Here is a 16,063-nt window from a genome sequence, read left to right as displayed (position 1 = left end):
GATACTGTCTGTGTTTCATTGTTTTGAAGATGTGACAGAACAGTAGAAAAATTAAAGACTACTGTGTGTAAAAATTTTAATAAAATGCATTTTAAAGGATCTTAACAGCAAGAAAAAGTTACCATCATTTTGACGAAGTTGGTATACCACGCTTTTTTTGAATGAGTTCAAATACATGACCAAAGGTTTTATTTTACTTTCCTGTAATATGAAATATTTCCTGCATATGAAATAGTTATAAAAGGAAAAGACTCATTTGTTGGCATGGATAAGCACTTGTAGGTAGTAACATTTTTCATTACTTGAGCATTTGTTTTCAGGTCATGTTTGAGCCATTCCATTTTCTAGTAATCCCCTTTTCAATGTCATAGGTACTTTGAAGCCATGCAGCTGAACTTTCGACAACGTCTGCATGTTGAACAGATATTTGATTTGGAGAATGGAGAGTATCTTTGTCCACTTTGCAAATCTCTGTGCAATACTGTGATTCCTATTGTTCCGTTGCAGGCTCAAAAAATAAACAGGTGAATTTCCAGATTGCATAGCATTTAAATTTCTGTATCTCTATATATTTGTGTGTGTGTGTGTGTGTATATATATATGTATATACACAAGTGTGACCTTGGGTTGGGTTGGCTTTTCAAATTTTAGGAAGGAAAGCTCCGGCTGACCTTCCTAATTCGTATAAAAGACTGCTTATCTCATTGACTACTCACCCAAATATGCTTCCTCTCAAAATCCTTTTCTAAAGCATTTCTGGACTAAGTACTTCTGGAGTGTACACCAAAAGAGAAAATACAGCTAATAGTACAGTATAGCTAATGCTTATTTTTTGTACCATTTGCTCAAAATTTACAAAGTGTGCAAAGCTATGCAAACATAGAGTTAATGTGTTTTGATCTACGTGGATTTTGCTTTTAAAGATTATTTATAAAGATCCTTTGAGTGTTGAAGTAACAACTTCTTTGCATTTCTTTTTCTCAGTGAGGATGCAGAGGCAGTAGCTCAAATTCTGTCCCTAGCTAGGTGGCTGGAAATTATCCTCGTCAGGATATCAGGCTACAGTGTGAAAAATGCAAAAGGTTTGTTTATTATCTTCCTTTTGAAGCTTTTCTGTGGGGTATCTAATATTCCAGTGCATGTTTTAAGTAATGTCAACAGAAAACTTCAAATAAAGGGTACATTTTGCTATCAGTCAATACAGTATAAAATAGAGTTGGGGTTAAAGGCATGGCCCTTTCTGAGCTGACACCTTGATTTCAAAGTGCTCTCCAGAAAACTCACCAGTTTCCTGATTTCTATTCATTTCCTTCTCTCTTCCCTGTAGAAGAAAGTTACGTATATTTGGAGAGGACGATTGGCAATTAACACTCAAATTTAATTATTTTTTTTGCCTGACCACTTTGTAGTGAAAAGGAGAAAAATAAATTAAGAGGGCCAAAATAAAAATATTTATGATTGTTTAGGAAACAGAAGTTCCAAAGAAATGGTGCTTTACTTGTACTCCTATGGTGCAGGAAAGTTCTGTTTTTGTGGCTGCTGCTGTATTTTCCTCACCAAGGAGAGGAAAAAGTAGTAGCAAAGCACTACTTCTAATCTTCATGTGTTTGGGTGTAGAAGAAAATGTTAGGGATGATTAGAAGGCAGTCTTGCTTATGAAGTCTGTTAATTATTTTCAAAACAGTTACAAATACAAGCCTCACTTCTGTTAGACTACTATAAAAACTGTTAACAATTTATTTGAATTCTAATGTGGATCTAATTTCATCTTGTGGAAGGAGAAAAACAAAATGCTCCGGCTTTCGTCAACAAGGGATTGGGAAACTCTGCTTTAGAATTCAATTCTATCCTTAGTTTTGGAGTTCAGTCTTCGTAAGTATTACCAGAAGTTCTTTCTACACTGTATTAATTTTCCCTAAAATAGCCTAACTATGTTTCAGGATATATATTGAAGGAAAACATTGACTTTCTTGGTGTGAATGTGGCTTTACGTGTAATTTTCCTTCAGTATTCACTGAATATCAGATCTATATACAGCTAGATGGACCTCTTTTTCAAACCCAGTCTGGCAGTTCTTATTGTCTTAGTACAGAACTATGACTCTAGAATCTTCTAACCCACAATTCCAGTGATTTTCACAATTCTCTGTGCTTCTAGGCATGTTAGTTGAACTCTGTCTGCTTTAATCTTTCTGCTGTATGTCTGTTTCAGGGGTAGCTTTCACTTGTTTTCAGATGGTGTTATATCCAGGTATTTGTTTACTAGTGGATGCTAGTGATTTTTGTTTCCTCTATACAGACAAGTGGTCTTTGTATTCAATAATTCTTTCCTGAATAACCTTGATTTTGTTAGTGATTAACTTATAAGTAACAAGCATTATTAACAAATTCAGACTGAAATGATCTTGGCTTACTTTTGCAGAGCCAAATACTCAAGCAGTATCAAGGAGATGCTTATTCTGTTTGCAACCACCATTTACAGAGTTGGACTAAAAGTTGCTCCAAATGAAGCTGATCATCGAATCCCTATGATGACCTGGAGCACATGTGCTTTTACCATCCAGTGTATAGGTAAAGTGTAATTTGAGTTTGCTCCTTTTTGTGACTCAAAGCTCTTAAGATTGTTTGAGTTGTAAAATTGTATACAATCTGATAGTATAAATAATAATGATAGTTCTATATAAATAAGAACGACATGTAATAGATTAATGATATTTATTGTATGTAATTACATGGATAATAACATGATACACTTTAATCCAGTGTAAGTAATAGGATGTTTTTGTTAGGTGGTAGTTCATAAAATATCTGATTAACGTATGTAGTACCAACATTTGTGAGCTTTAACCTGTGAGAACTGGGAGCGATCGTGTTCCGTGTTACTAACTGCATCATTAAGTATATTTGAATATCTCAAGGCTGACAAAGATCTTAGATGTGCATGCATTTTCTGCGCAGTGAAATATCTAACAACTATGAAACAGCGCTTCCTCTTTTTGGTTTTCTTCAAAAAAAACCCAAAACCTTCTTAACACTTTTGAATATTTTGAATTATCCTTGAATCAACTACACAGTAGGGTTCATTATTTTCTTTTGTCTTTATTCTTAAAGAATTCTCATACAATTTGTAGAAGAAATGTGGTCTTTAATATTCTGAAGTTGCTAACTATACATGTGGTGGAAAAAAAAAAAATGTCTTATTCATATGAATTACCATTCCTTTAAATCCATAGTTAGGAAGATCTGAAAACTAACTTCTTTTTTAAAAGCCTAGCACAGTCATTTATGTGGCAAGCCAATTTAAGCTGGATTTTTTCAAGAAAAATCTAAGGGAGTTACTTATCAGAATTATGCTAAGCTTTAAAAAGAAAGATGTATACTAAGAAGAAAAATTATCTTGCAGTAGGTTAACATGTGTGAGACAAACAGAAATTTTATATTAATTCCTGTAGAAAAAAGCAACTTATTTTTTTTTCTGTGTTTTAATTTTAAGAAAACCTCTTGGAAACAGAGGGCAAGCCTTTATTTGGATCTCTACAAAATAGACAGGTATGAGCAAGTAGATATACAATACATTTACACATATGTTGTTGAAACTGCTGACATCAAGATCATTCTCTGTTGAGAGCTATCTGAAAATACTACAGATTTAGTTTAGATTGATAACATAAAAAACATACTAGACAACATGCTTCTACTTCATATTTAATTCACTTATCAAGATGTTTTCTATTTGTAGGGGTATGTTCTTACTGATTTATTTCATTATTATCTCTTCCTGTCCAACTGTTTTTTCTTGTGCTCTAGCACAGTGGCCTTAAAGCATTAGTGCAGTTTGCAGCTGCTCAGAGAACAACATCACCACAAGTCCTGATTCAGAAACATCTGATTCGTCTTCTAGGAGGTATTGTATTCCTTGTGTTTCCTATCTTTTGTGTCGCAGAAGTTTCTGTTATAAGATGGTGCATGCTATTAATACACCATAGAAGGAAAGGACTGACTACTGACAACAATGCTAACTTCAATTTCACTTATGTTCCCTTGCATTACCGAGTTTTGCTTGAATTAAAGTAAATGATAGCTCTGACCCAGCTCTGTGTTGCTGAAGTCGACAAAAAAGTTTAAGATACCTGGATTTCAGGTAGAACTGGGTTGAGACGCATACCTATCCTCCATGTTTCTTGCTAATCTGTTTAATGTGGTGGCCTTTGTGAATCCCATTATCTGACGTGCCTTGTATTGGACAGGATGCTTAGGTGTGGTACAGGTTTTGGGATTCTGCTGAATTGCCTTAACATGGTGTTAAGGGTGAGACGAAGAAATAAATGAGAGATTTTTATCTCAGAATTTTGAAGAGATTGTCATGAAAATCTTGAGCTGCTTGGGCACGTGGAAGTTGCTAAATAGATGCAGTCAAATAAGTGATAAGCAGTGAAATAGCTAGATACTCTTATCATTGCAGAGGCTTAGCCTCTTTTTGATGAAAACACAAGTGATTCAGGCTCTGACACCAGATTCTGATATTGCGGTTTGGTCTGAAAGAGGAAAGCGCATAACAAATATGTAATTAATATATTTATTTTGTAGTTCTTCTACCAAACTTTAAAATGGAAGACACTCCATCCCTCTTAGAAGTAGATATGTTCCACGTTTTGGTAAGTAGGTTTATGTTATTCTTCATATTAATACACTTTTTTAGAGTTTAGATTTCTGTGTAATTTTACTATTTCATTTACAAATGAAATGTAACCATATAGTGGGAATGTAAGTTATAATAATTCATATTACCCATGTAATTATTACCAAATTTTTGTTACTTCGATATTTACTTCTTCCCTTTCACTGTAGGTGGGAGTTGTGTTATCATTTCCATCTTTATACTGGGAGGATGCTGTAGACTTGCAACCTTCATCAATTAGTTCAGCCTATAACCACCTCTACCTCTTCCATCTGACTACGCTAGCACACATAACACAAATCGTTATCTCTTCAGCAAAAGGTAGGGGTGTATTTGGGTTGTATTATTTTAGCATTTTACAAAATTTCTTAATAGATAAACATATTGATAGCAACCACTGGTGTCTTCCAAGTATGAACTTTTTCAGAATAGATGACATTTAGTCCTAGGTAGAAATAACTTCTTGGTTAAAAAAAGTAGCTCTATCATTTTCAGAGCATTTTATTATATCATTTGTGTGTTTTGCAGAAGAAAACAAAATACTTATACATTAGTGCTTGATCAAGTCAGTCGTGTAGGCAGCTTCCTATACCCTTTGCTCCTTGTAGAAGAAACAAAGCACTACCCCGGGAGCAGCAGTCTGAGCTGCACATTGAGAACTAGCATGGATTTTGGAAATATACGTTCCTTTACCCTTCAACCTATTTAATACCCACATCCAAAGTATGCAATCTTCTATACTAATAAAGAGGAATTTCACTTTTCTCTGTATTTCATATTACTGTTAAATACTGTCGGTAACCTACAGTTAGTCCTAGCTACAATTTCCCTTTTTCTTGAACGTGACAGGACAAAAAAAAGAAAGCAAAAAATGAAACAATTTCCTGTAACTTAATCCATATAGGACAATAACTTCAGAAGATCATGGGAAGGAAGCAGTGTTTACATGGGGCTGAGCAGAGGGGCACTAATCAATATTATTCTTTATAGCATGCAGTTTTAGGAGAACGCTTCTTAGGTTAAAAACAACAAAAAAGAATTAAGCAAAATAAAGTGGAAACATTTCTGTAATACAATTGAAAAAAAAGAGGTCAGATTATATAAAATGAGATGTGTGTCACAAATGAAGTGTGTTTACAGTGTGATTTATCTTTGTGCAGAATCCCCTACAGCTCGATCACATGACAACAGTGAAGAGGCATGTTCTGCTCAGTCTTTCTGTAGAGAGGTTTGCCAGTACACTAGTGGGTAAGTAGCAGTTCAGTTATAGTATTGTGTTTTCTAGAAACACCCTAGGCAATAACTTGTAAGCAACAGAGAAAATTCTTAGTCTTAAGTTTGAAAAATTACCTACATTCATTCTGGAGGGCAATGCAATCACAAACTGTGTAAGGTAAAGTAGGGGGAGGTTATTTTTTTGGCTTTGAATTTTTTAGATTTCTGTTATAGATTTTCCTTCCAAGCAGAAGAAAATAATTCTACTATAAAAGGAAAGGTGAATAGCGTACAGCTAAACAAAATTGCTTATTTGCTTGAGCATTAGTGCCTTTCCTACCAGACCTTCTATGGTTATAGCTACAGGCTCTTGAGTGGTTTGTTATCTAGATGACAAAATAAGCTAGAAAATGTGGATGCACCCTCTACAAATTCTGCTTTGATTTATTTTTGTGGAATCAGGGTATGTTTTGGGATGGAAGGAATGCTAAAGATGATCTAATTGCAACCCCCAAAGGCTAGTTGCAAAAATGTTTTTATAGGATTGACAATGCTGTCACATGTCTAAAAGTTTAAGTTTAAATTTAAAATTTGGTATTTAAGTAATAGGAGTAATTTTTCACATGCACGATAGTTGCTGTGCATTTTGGAAAGTCAGGTTACCAAATACGGAATTAATTACTGCAGATATTTCTCATTTGTGTATTACAGTTGCTTTAGTCAGGATATTCCAGGCTGGCTTGTATGGGATTGTGTTAAAAAAGGCATCATGCCTTACCTTCGTTGTGCTGCTTTATTTTTTCATTATTTGCTGGGAGTGTCTCCGCCTGAGGAGCTACAACAAGGTAAATATGAGAAAGCAAATGTATCTATATCCTGAAGTTGTTTACTCTTTTCCTGGAGTAATGGGGTTTTAAAATGTTCATGATAACAACAGCTAATACGTTAAGACTTGGAAAGAAAAGAAAATACTTATTTGTATAGGAAGGGACAGGTATGAGAAGTTTGGTGGTCTAAACCTCTTTTTTTTTTTTTTTTTTTTTTTCATGGAAAAGAGCTAATTCTGAGTGTGTACAAATACATGAATTATCAATGATGTATAGGTAGTATTTGTGGATACAAAGACAGTAAGGGTCATTTATCTGAGAAATAGCCTGGAGTATATTAGAAAAGAAAACCTTGTGCAGTTGCTAATGTTGGTAAATATTAAGACAAATGTAGCAAAATAAAGCCTTGTAGAAATAAAGCATGTTGTAGAGCTTTAATGTCTTCCTTAAAGAATTCTAACTCATTATAGATACTAAAACAAAAACTTTTTTTTTTTGGTCAAAATGTAGGGAAAAACAGAATCATCAACTGCTTGGAAAGGATGACCCAAACTGTTATAAACAACTGAGACTCAATGTAGTCTTAATTTATATAAACTGAACTAAATTTGAGTTTGATTAGGATATGCAAGTTAAAATCTCTGCACTTTGGGATATGATCTCGTCATTACTGTCAGTCTGGAACTTTGATTCTGTAGGAAGGATTCTCTCTGGTGAAGCCACAGTTCCATTTTCTGCAGCTAAGAGCCAATAAATGACCACTCAGCAAACTATTAACCTTGCACAACTTTGTGTGTGTTAGCATTGACTTGATCATAGCAAAATTAAATATCATTGCAGGCCCAAAGTATAGTGAAAAGATAAAATATGATAAAGAGGGAAATCTGCTGTACCAACATCTTATATATATTACGCAGTGAAATGGAGTTTAAGCAAGGAATTCTGTTTTAATTATGACTTATTCAAGACTTAATATAATAATGATCAATTTATTAACAAACGTAAAGCAGATATTCAGGCCCTGATTAAGTCAATGGAGTATCAGACAATTATACTGTCTAAGGAGCTATGTTCTGGCTGGGAGATGGGTATTCAATGGAAGAAGAATCACAAGAACTGTAGTTTGAGTGAAGTATTCAGCAGTGTGGAAACATTTTAACAATTGCTCATGTATTTTTTCTCTTGCAGTTTCTGAAGAAGGGCAGTTCAAGGCACTTTGTAGTTACCTTTCTCTACCCACCAATTTATTTCTGCTCTTCCAGGAATACTGGGACACTGTAAATCCACTGCTTCAAAGGTACTAATTGAGAATGGGCAGGCCATGTTTCTGCAGTGTAATGGCTTTGTGGGAATCAGGTCAAATTTCTTAATAATCGAGCTCAAGTTCATATTAGAGTTGTAAATGTTTGTTTGATGTGCATCGGTATACTGAATTTTTGAAAGTACTTAAACATAAAACATTATACATTCTCTAGTAATTTAAACATTAAATTACCATAGACTATAGAACTACTGCTTGCAGACATGAGTGAAATTGGTTCATGCACAGAGAAGTTATCATAAATCTTTACGTGTTTGGTGTACCATTTGCTGGCTTTTGGTCCATTTTTGTCAATAGCAAAACTGCTGATTACATGACCTATGAAAGGAAATTTTATAGCCTTCCATATGAGGTTTTGTACTTTGTCATCTTTGAATTTCCAAAATAAACTGATGACCATAGAAATTATCTTAATGGTTAAAAGGTGCAATTTTAGTATGTACATTGCAATCTGACAGTAAGGAGATAATTGCTAAAATTCTATATTCAGAAACCCAAGTTAAAATAAACAAACAACTACCCACCACCCCCCAGCCTTCATCTCTGAGAAAAATAGAATAATCCTGCTTTATTGTTTTGGAAAATGTCTTCATGTATTTACTCTGACTGTTTTAGCACATGGTAACATTAATTATTATTCTTGGTTCTTGTCAGAATTCTCTGGCTTACATTAGCTTTTTGGGTTTTTGCCTCTGTTCTGCTTTGTTACCTAGCTTCCCTCAATTAGCTGCCTTAAATAGCTTCCTACGTAGAAGTTTGCTATAATTGCATTTGTAGTGTGTACAAGTAATTATAAATTAATAGCATGTTAGCAAGTGTATTATTAAATAAGTTTGTCTTAAGTTCCTACATGTCTGCACAAAAACATCACAGATCTTGTAAGGGAGCACAGATCTCTTGCAGGTTCTTGTGAAAGTTAGAAAGAGATTGCTAGAGGCAGGGCTAACGAATGCATCAGTGTTCCCAGCCAAAACCAGGTTTTGAGTGAGAAACCACCTATTTTATGTAATACTAACAGTTGTCAAGCTGTCGTGTGATTTCCCCTATATTTTCTGAAGGAGTCTTATTTCAGAAGACTAAGCTGAACAGTTGTTGAGAAGTGTGCTAGATGACGATTACTAGATTGACCATCTCTTACAGTTCTCTTTGCTTTCTCATGCTTTATAGAAATAATATATTTTAGCTACCAATTCCTCTGTTTCATAACTTGCCAACTTCTATTTTTTTGTTAGATTTGTTTGGCCATTCTAAGCAAGAATACTAAAAAAATCTCTAAATAATGCATTGTAAAATAGTCATTGGGTGATGGTTATTAAATAAAATATACTGACTACTAAGAAAACATTTGATATTATATTGTATATTCCAAGAGGAGCTATGTACTGTAGCCCATGTTTACTTCATGAGAACTCTGCTATGTCAATACATCAATAAGTACTACTTGCATTTGTAACTCAACTGAGCTTTAATACACAAGGAAATACTGATCATTTTAAGCATTGTGTTTTTCATGTAGTTTTTTTCTTTTGCAAGCAAACTTAAAATATTACTTTTCTGAAGCAAAACTGCAATGAGCAGCAGGTTTTCCTTGCAAAGTTTAAGCTAAACTATCGACATGTTATCTATGCTCTGTTCTTCGTAGTTTAGTTTATGGATACTAAAGTTGTATTATTATCATGCACTGTTTTCTACAAATGTTTGTTTGAAATAGGTGGTGTGCTGACCCAGTGGTGCTAAGTTGTTTGAAGGGGAAAAGCATTGCAATAAGGTTAGTGGTTTTTTTCTTCCTTTGTTTTTGACTTAAAACTGTTCAAAGAATTAAGTGCTTGTTTGTGAGCAAGTTAGCAGTGCTTCTGTTCTTTCTCATGCTGTGCTACCAAAAGTCATTTCTCTTTAAGTGGCTTTATATTATTCCTCACACTGTGAATTTTCATCAACAATGTACAGCATTCTGTTAACTAAGTTATATAGCTTTCTCTAACGAAAAAGAAAAGCTAACTGAAACTTGAAATTTCTTTGTATATATATGTGTTAAATATGCAATTTAATTTTGTCATCTTTGCTGAAATTGCTGGAATGTAGAAATGGTGAAGCTCCTATGTGAAGACTCTCACTTGGGCTTCTAGCACTGAAGAGCTGTTCTGGAACTCCAGAATTTTGCAGCATGGACCAAAAGCTTAACAGGATAATGGTTTATAGCTGTTGATTATTTTTTTTTTTTTTTGCTGTGATAATTTTTCTTGTAATCTTTTTTTACTTACACAGATATCCTAGGAAAAGAAATAGTTTAATAGAGCTTCCTGAAGACTATAGCTGCCTTCTGAATCAAGCATCTCAGTTTAGGTAAGATTTGCTATATTTAATCGTCTTGCTGGGAGTTTTGTCATTTTGATGTTTGTGTAGTTACTGTAACTGCTGTTAGAACTGTATATAGAAATGATTTTGTGGAAATGAAGGCAGTGTTATGGTTATACTGGTCCATACTGTAACAAGTGTTTTAAGTCTGCTGTACAACAGCTTGCTAAATGAAGTCCCTTGTGTTTGGTAGAGTAACACATCAAATTATTGTACCTTAATCTGCTGATCATTTTTCACCAGTGCAATGTAGGTTTGATTTGGCCCATAAACCTGAAAAGTATCATTGTACTAGACACAAGAAGCCCAGCAGGTTGACACTGTTTTATGCCAGGAAGACTGGATCAGGATAATTCAGATGAGGAGGGACTTAGCAGATCATCTAGTCCAACGTCCTGCTTGTAGGAGATATTTTGCAGCTGAAATCTTTGAAGCAATGTAAAAACAGAGCCAGAGAAAGCAGATATGTGAAACATGGTTATGACATAGTATATGTCTTACGTGTGACTTTTTTTAGGAACATTATTGATTGTTAGCTTTTCATTGGAAGAAAAATTCCTGAATTAACATTCTGGTTATGCTTTCTCTAGATGCCCACGGTCTTCTGATGATGAACAAAAACATCCAGTATTATGTTTGTTCTGTGGGGCTATGTTGTGTTCCCAGAATACTTGCTGTCAAGAGCTTGTGAATGGGGAGGAGTTGGGAGCCTGTACGTCTCATGCTCTTCAATGTGGAGCTGGAGTCTGTATGTTTCTCAAGTAAGTAGCTAGCCAGAATTTAACTTATTAACGAATAAAAGGAAATATTTGAAGGTAAAAAACCACAACCATGTCAAAGCACTTGACTTGTCTGAGGTGAAAAAACATTGCTTTGATGTAAAATGCAGCATACCAAAAAGTTATACCGCTGCTGGGAGTTGTTGTGTGTTCTCTAGGTTCTGAGTCAGATCATATACTTTATAGAATGAATATACAGTTCCAGGTATAAAACCAGTATGCCTGTTTTCCAGGTGATGTGTCTAGTTTATCCTGCATGGCTTAGTTGGGCTAGAATTTTCCAAGTATATTGGAATTGCACATACCATTCCCTTAAACTGGGATTTTCAAATGAACTGTTCTATGAATTTAGTATCTAGAGATTATTTTCTGTGATTAAAACCAGTCTATTTTTAATACATATTTTTCTTTTTACTACTTAATGTGAAAGAAAGAACTGATCTTTATCTAGTTACTTTGTTCTTAGTTCACAAAATGGTTGAATTTCTACTTCAGCATAGGATTAGTTTCAAGTATATCAGGAGCTATGTGGAGCTTCTGTGTGTTTAGAAGATTATGTATTGTAAAGTTTTTAATAATGAGATTAAATGGAAACTGGGGACTTAGAATCAGAAGATCATAATTATGGTATTATCTTCCACAGGAAATAACTGTAATTTGTGCCTGTTCTTTAAGGCTGTGTAAGTTTAAATTACACTGTAAACACAGGCTCAAAGTTCTAGGATTGATATTTTTTTCAGCAGTCTTTATCTGTCAAGCCTACTTTACTCTTCTCTTGATTGAGGTGTCAGAGGCAAAACATCTGGGACTCTTACTTTTTACTTATTTTTCTCCACACTTTAAGGAGCCTCAATAGGAATAGCGATCCAGAGGCCTGTAAGTTGGCAAAACCAGAATATCTTTGTAGCTTGAGCTTAGTATTGTCCTTCACAATGTAATCAGAGAGTTACTGTAAATTGACTTTTTTCTCATTCTATTACTTATGAAATATAGGCTTGTGCACACATACAGCTGTAAATGGAGGGAAGTACATTCTTAAGACTGGCAGGCTAATCAGCTGAATAGTGTTTGGTATGTTTCTTGTGTGACTCATGGCTGCTTAAGATAACCACAGAAGTGACTGTAACAAGAAAATTCAAGTAGGGTCATGAAGTAGCTAAGCACCCAAGCCCAAAGTAGGTGTATTTAGGTACATACCTGCTGTAAACTCTGAAGTTTTCCATAGCATCTGGAATTGCTAGCACAGGCAAATCACTGTAATGGGATATTTGTTTTGGACTGAAGTTGTTTTGTGCCTCGGAGGGTCGATGAATCCTTTGTGGACCTAGACCAGAGCAATGCAGTGTTCAAAATGGAATGCATGCCTTTGGGATATCCTTGAGTTACCTGAACTGGTTCTGGTATGGAAAACCATCTAGCTCCAATAATTTCAGGAGCTTTGTACAGGTTAATTCACTGTTTTCCTTACCAAGAGCAGGACTTCTACTGTCTGAAGATTGCTTCTGGTACCTATTGTAATTCTCATCCCATTACCCTACAATGTAGTAGGGAGTTGTAGATGCGTAGATACTGCCTCATAACTCAGTTATATATATATATAACTATATATATATATATAACTATAACTATAACTATAACTATAACTATAACTATATATATATATATATATATATATATATATATATATATATATATATATATAAATATATATAACTCATAACTATAACTCAGACCTGTGGAAATAAGGTCCCATTATGGCTATCCTCATGTTACATAATAAGCTTGATATTTCCTCCTTTTATTAAACTCTTAAGTGCTAACAAGGATTATATATGTTTAACTTAAATCAATTTAAAAAATTGACTTGTAGTGATAGATAAGTCTCCTTGCTGTTGGTATTGAGACACTAGTTTAGATCTGGTTTAGCTCTACTTAAGCTAAAGATAATCCATGCTATTTAATCTATTGTAATTCATACTATTCAACTACTAGGTAAAATAACTCTAGTAGGGATTGTATGCAACAGGGAATTTGTTGCAAAGCTACAGGGATAATAAATCCATGCTTACATCATGTATGAAGTAGGAAATACTTACATGTGGTATTTAACAAGGAGTTGATGCAAAGTAACTTGTACAAATCCTAGCTAATCGAATCTACTATTGATTTAGATCCTACCTAAGCTATCAAAAGTTGTAGCTTATAGAAAAATACTGTAAATTTCTGGCAATGTTGAAGATATTTATTTTAAATGAAGCTATTTTTCCTTAAGAATCAGGGACTGCAAAGTTGTCCTTATAGAAGGTAAAACCAGGGGTTGCTTATATCCTGCTCCCTACTTGGATGAATATGGAGAAACAGATCCAGGACTGAAGTAAGTAAATATTTAGCCTTCCTGATTTCTTCATTTCTGTTTTGGTGTCTGTCTTATACCTATTAGGCACCATGTTCCTCCTGCTAACGTGTGGAGCACAAATACGTATCTTTGTCCGGTGAACTTGTTTAACTTCAAAATCCTGATGATAGTTTCTAGTCAGGAATGGGCCATTAGTAGTGGAAAAATCTACTTGGTTCTGTTAAATTTTCTTAATTTTTACAAGAATACTTTCTATACTTTTAATCTGAAATTTGCAACTGCCATTACTAAAATGTTGTCTTGGAAATTACAGTCACTGTTCGTTGCATGTGAAACTTTTTTTTACCAGTAGACCTGTTGGAGTTTCTGTTCATACAATTATTTAATTTTTACTGTCTATTGTTACTACCATTAATGCTAGACTATGAATGGAGTAGTTTGTTAGTTGATATTCTGATATGCTTATTCGTATATTCTCCCTTTCCTTCTATGAAGAAGAGGCAATCCCCTGCACCTATGTCGGGAGCGTTACCGGAAGCTCCATCTGCTGTGGCAGCAACACTGCATCATAGAGGAGATTGCCAGGAGCCAAGAAACAAACCAGATCTTCTTTGGATTCAATTGGCAACTGCTTTGAGTCTCCTGATTTTAGGGAAATCTCTTACCTTTGGCATTGCTTTGGAAAAGGAAAGAAGAGTGGCAGTAAATGATCTACTCTAAAGTGGATACTGTAGTTCAGACACAACAGATGAATTCTCTAGGTTTGATGTAGTACTGATACATTGAAACAGAATTTCATGTCATATGTCTTGCTCTTTTTTCCCCCCAAAAAAGCCACCTTGTATAAATATTATTTGAACATTCAGGTCCAGAAATATTTTCACTTCTTTGACAAGTTGTAATTGTTTCACATGTTTTGATGAGGACACCTTCCCAAACCTTGTGCTTCAGGGCACACACATTCTTTTATTGCCTCAAGATTATACTTTTAAATGATATTGTTAAGGAAAAAGTTGCTTTACTTTCTTTCTGCATTTTTTTTCCACGCTTACTGGAACTTTTTAATAGATCAAGATCTGTGGCATAATGTTGGGGTGGAAGTGGTGCCAGGTCTGTAGTAATCTGTAGCAACAGGTACAGCAAACATGAAGCTGTGCAGAAAAAGCCTGCATTCTGCTATATCCTGGAATTTAATGAAGAGTTTATTAAAGAAAACTCTTCAAAGGAGAAGTGTGCATAGAAAGTGCATGGGGGAATTACCATCTTGCTTGTTGCATCAAAAATAAAGTCTGTGCTTTTTGCATTGCCAGAACTGCACTTTATCTAATGAATTTGTCCTCTATTAATGTTGTATATCCTAAGAGGTTAGAGCTACACTGTTTGGTTATGTTGTGGTTAGTTTTACTTCTTTTAGTTTGTCCCCTGAGGTTTTCCCTGAGAGACAAGCAAGAAAATATTCTTAGGTAGTTGTAGTATATCTCTGCAAGTTATACAGGAGCCAGAGACTTCAACAGACTAAATCTTCAAAACTATCACTAGACTAAAATCAAGTCCCTAAACCAGCAAATTTAAGAATTGGGAATAAGTTTGCCCACGTTTGGGGAATTTACCACCCTTCATACTCTGTCACAATTGGAGTCCTATTTGCATAAATGAATGTGTTTTGGGGGTCATGTTCAGTGGTTCAGTGCTAGTTAGAGCAGAAAAGAAAAAGAAGGTGGCTAAGTTGTCCCTTTTCCCTTTGGTAGTTATTAATACATTGTGATCGAACTCTTTCAATGCTATGTGAATCTGTTTCAGTTCTAATTGTTTGTTATTCTGTTTTCTAAATTTCAACTATAATATACTTGAGGGAATTTGTAAGGCGATGGGTATAAATGCTTTCTTAGGATATCCCGTTTGTGTCCAAGCTTGAAGTTATCAGTGCTCTAAATTTCCCCTCCCTTTGCTATTTGGATTTTTTGTGTAAGTTAATAAGGCTCACAAGGGGAGGTTTTCAAATTAATATCTGAGAATGTGTCTTTCTGTGATTTTTTTTCTTACTGGCTATACGAGAGTAGAATCACAAATTAATGAGTTAGATATAAATATAGCTGTTCTCCTTGTTTCTTAAAGCTTTTAGAGTACATGTGAGTGCACTGAGCAGTACCAGAACTCTCCTGAAAATGGAATACAGGTGGACTCAAACATTGTTCTGATTTCAAATACTTGTTAAAAATAACTTTCTCTATAATCCTTCCCTGGTGATACAAATAGTTAGCTTCAGTATGTTTTCCAGGTTTTGCTTTCTTGCAGTTAAGACCATTCTCCTTATTTTGATTTTTTTTTTTTTTTTAAAACCTGAGTATACAATTCTTTAAAGACAAACATCAGTTCTGTATACATAGTGAATTTAGAAAAGCAATTGTGATCAAGACTTGCATGCACTGGAGATTTCTAAGGTCATCAAAACACTTCTTACCAAGAAAAACATTTTAAAACTAGCAAATGTATGTCTCATTGATACCAAAACTGTATTCACTTTTTCCCCTCT

The 16,063-nt window shown here is 34.5% G+C and overlaps 1 protein-coding gene across 2 annotated transcripts in view; it reads left to right on the top strand.

Moving 5' to 3' along the window:
• UBR1 (ubiquitin protein ligase E3 component n-recognin 1) overlaps nucleotides 1–15,834 on the top strand; it is a 60,969-nt gene extending 45,135 nt beyond the window's left edge. For both annotated transcript variants that reach the window (XM_032188085.1, XM_032188084.1), the window contains exons 32-47: nucleotides 372–524; nucleotides 985–1,082; nucleotides 1,779–1,872; nucleotides 2,422–2,570; nucleotides 3,493–3,548; nucleotides 3,807–3,903; nucleotides 4,587–4,654; nucleotides 4,848–4,998; nucleotides 5,838–5,925; nucleotides 6,604–6,737; nucleotides 7,908–8,016; nucleotides 9,752–9,808; nucleotides 10,306–10,383; nucleotides 10,986–11,156; nucleotides 13,447–13,548; nucleotides 14,026–15,834. In XM_032188085.1, coding sequence (XP_032043976.1) covers nucleotides 372–524; nucleotides 985–1,082; nucleotides 1,779–1,872; nucleotides 2,422–2,570; nucleotides 3,493–3,548; nucleotides 3,807–3,903; nucleotides 4,587–4,654; nucleotides 4,848–4,998; nucleotides 5,838–5,925; nucleotides 6,604–6,737; nucleotides 7,908–8,016; nucleotides 9,752–9,808; nucleotides 10,306–10,383; nucleotides 10,986–11,156; nucleotides 13,447–13,548; nucleotides 14,026–14,167 — 1,747 coding nt within the window. In that variant the 3' untranslated portion in view covers nucleotides 14,168–15,834. The remainder of the gene's footprint in view (nucleotides 1–371; nucleotides 525–984; nucleotides 1,083–1,778; nucleotides 1,873–2,421; nucleotides 2,571–3,492; nucleotides 3,549–3,806; nucleotides 3,904–4,586; nucleotides 4,655–4,847; nucleotides 4,999–5,837; nucleotides 5,926–6,603; nucleotides 6,738–7,907; nucleotides 8,017–9,751; nucleotides 9,809–10,305; nucleotides 10,384–10,985; nucleotides 11,157–13,446; nucleotides 13,549–14,025) is intronic.
• Nucleotides 15,835–16,063: the final 229 nt, after the last annotated feature.

This window comes from Aythya fuligula, chromosome 5 (assembly GCF_009819795.1).
Source record: "Aythya fuligula isolate bAytFul2 chromosome 5, bAytFul2.pri, whole genome shotgun sequence".
Classification (NCBI taxonomy): Eukaryota; Metazoa; Chordata; class Aves; order Anseriformes; family Anatidae; genus Aythya; species Aythya fuligula.
This window is presented reverse-complemented; position numbering and strand designations above follow the sequence as displayed.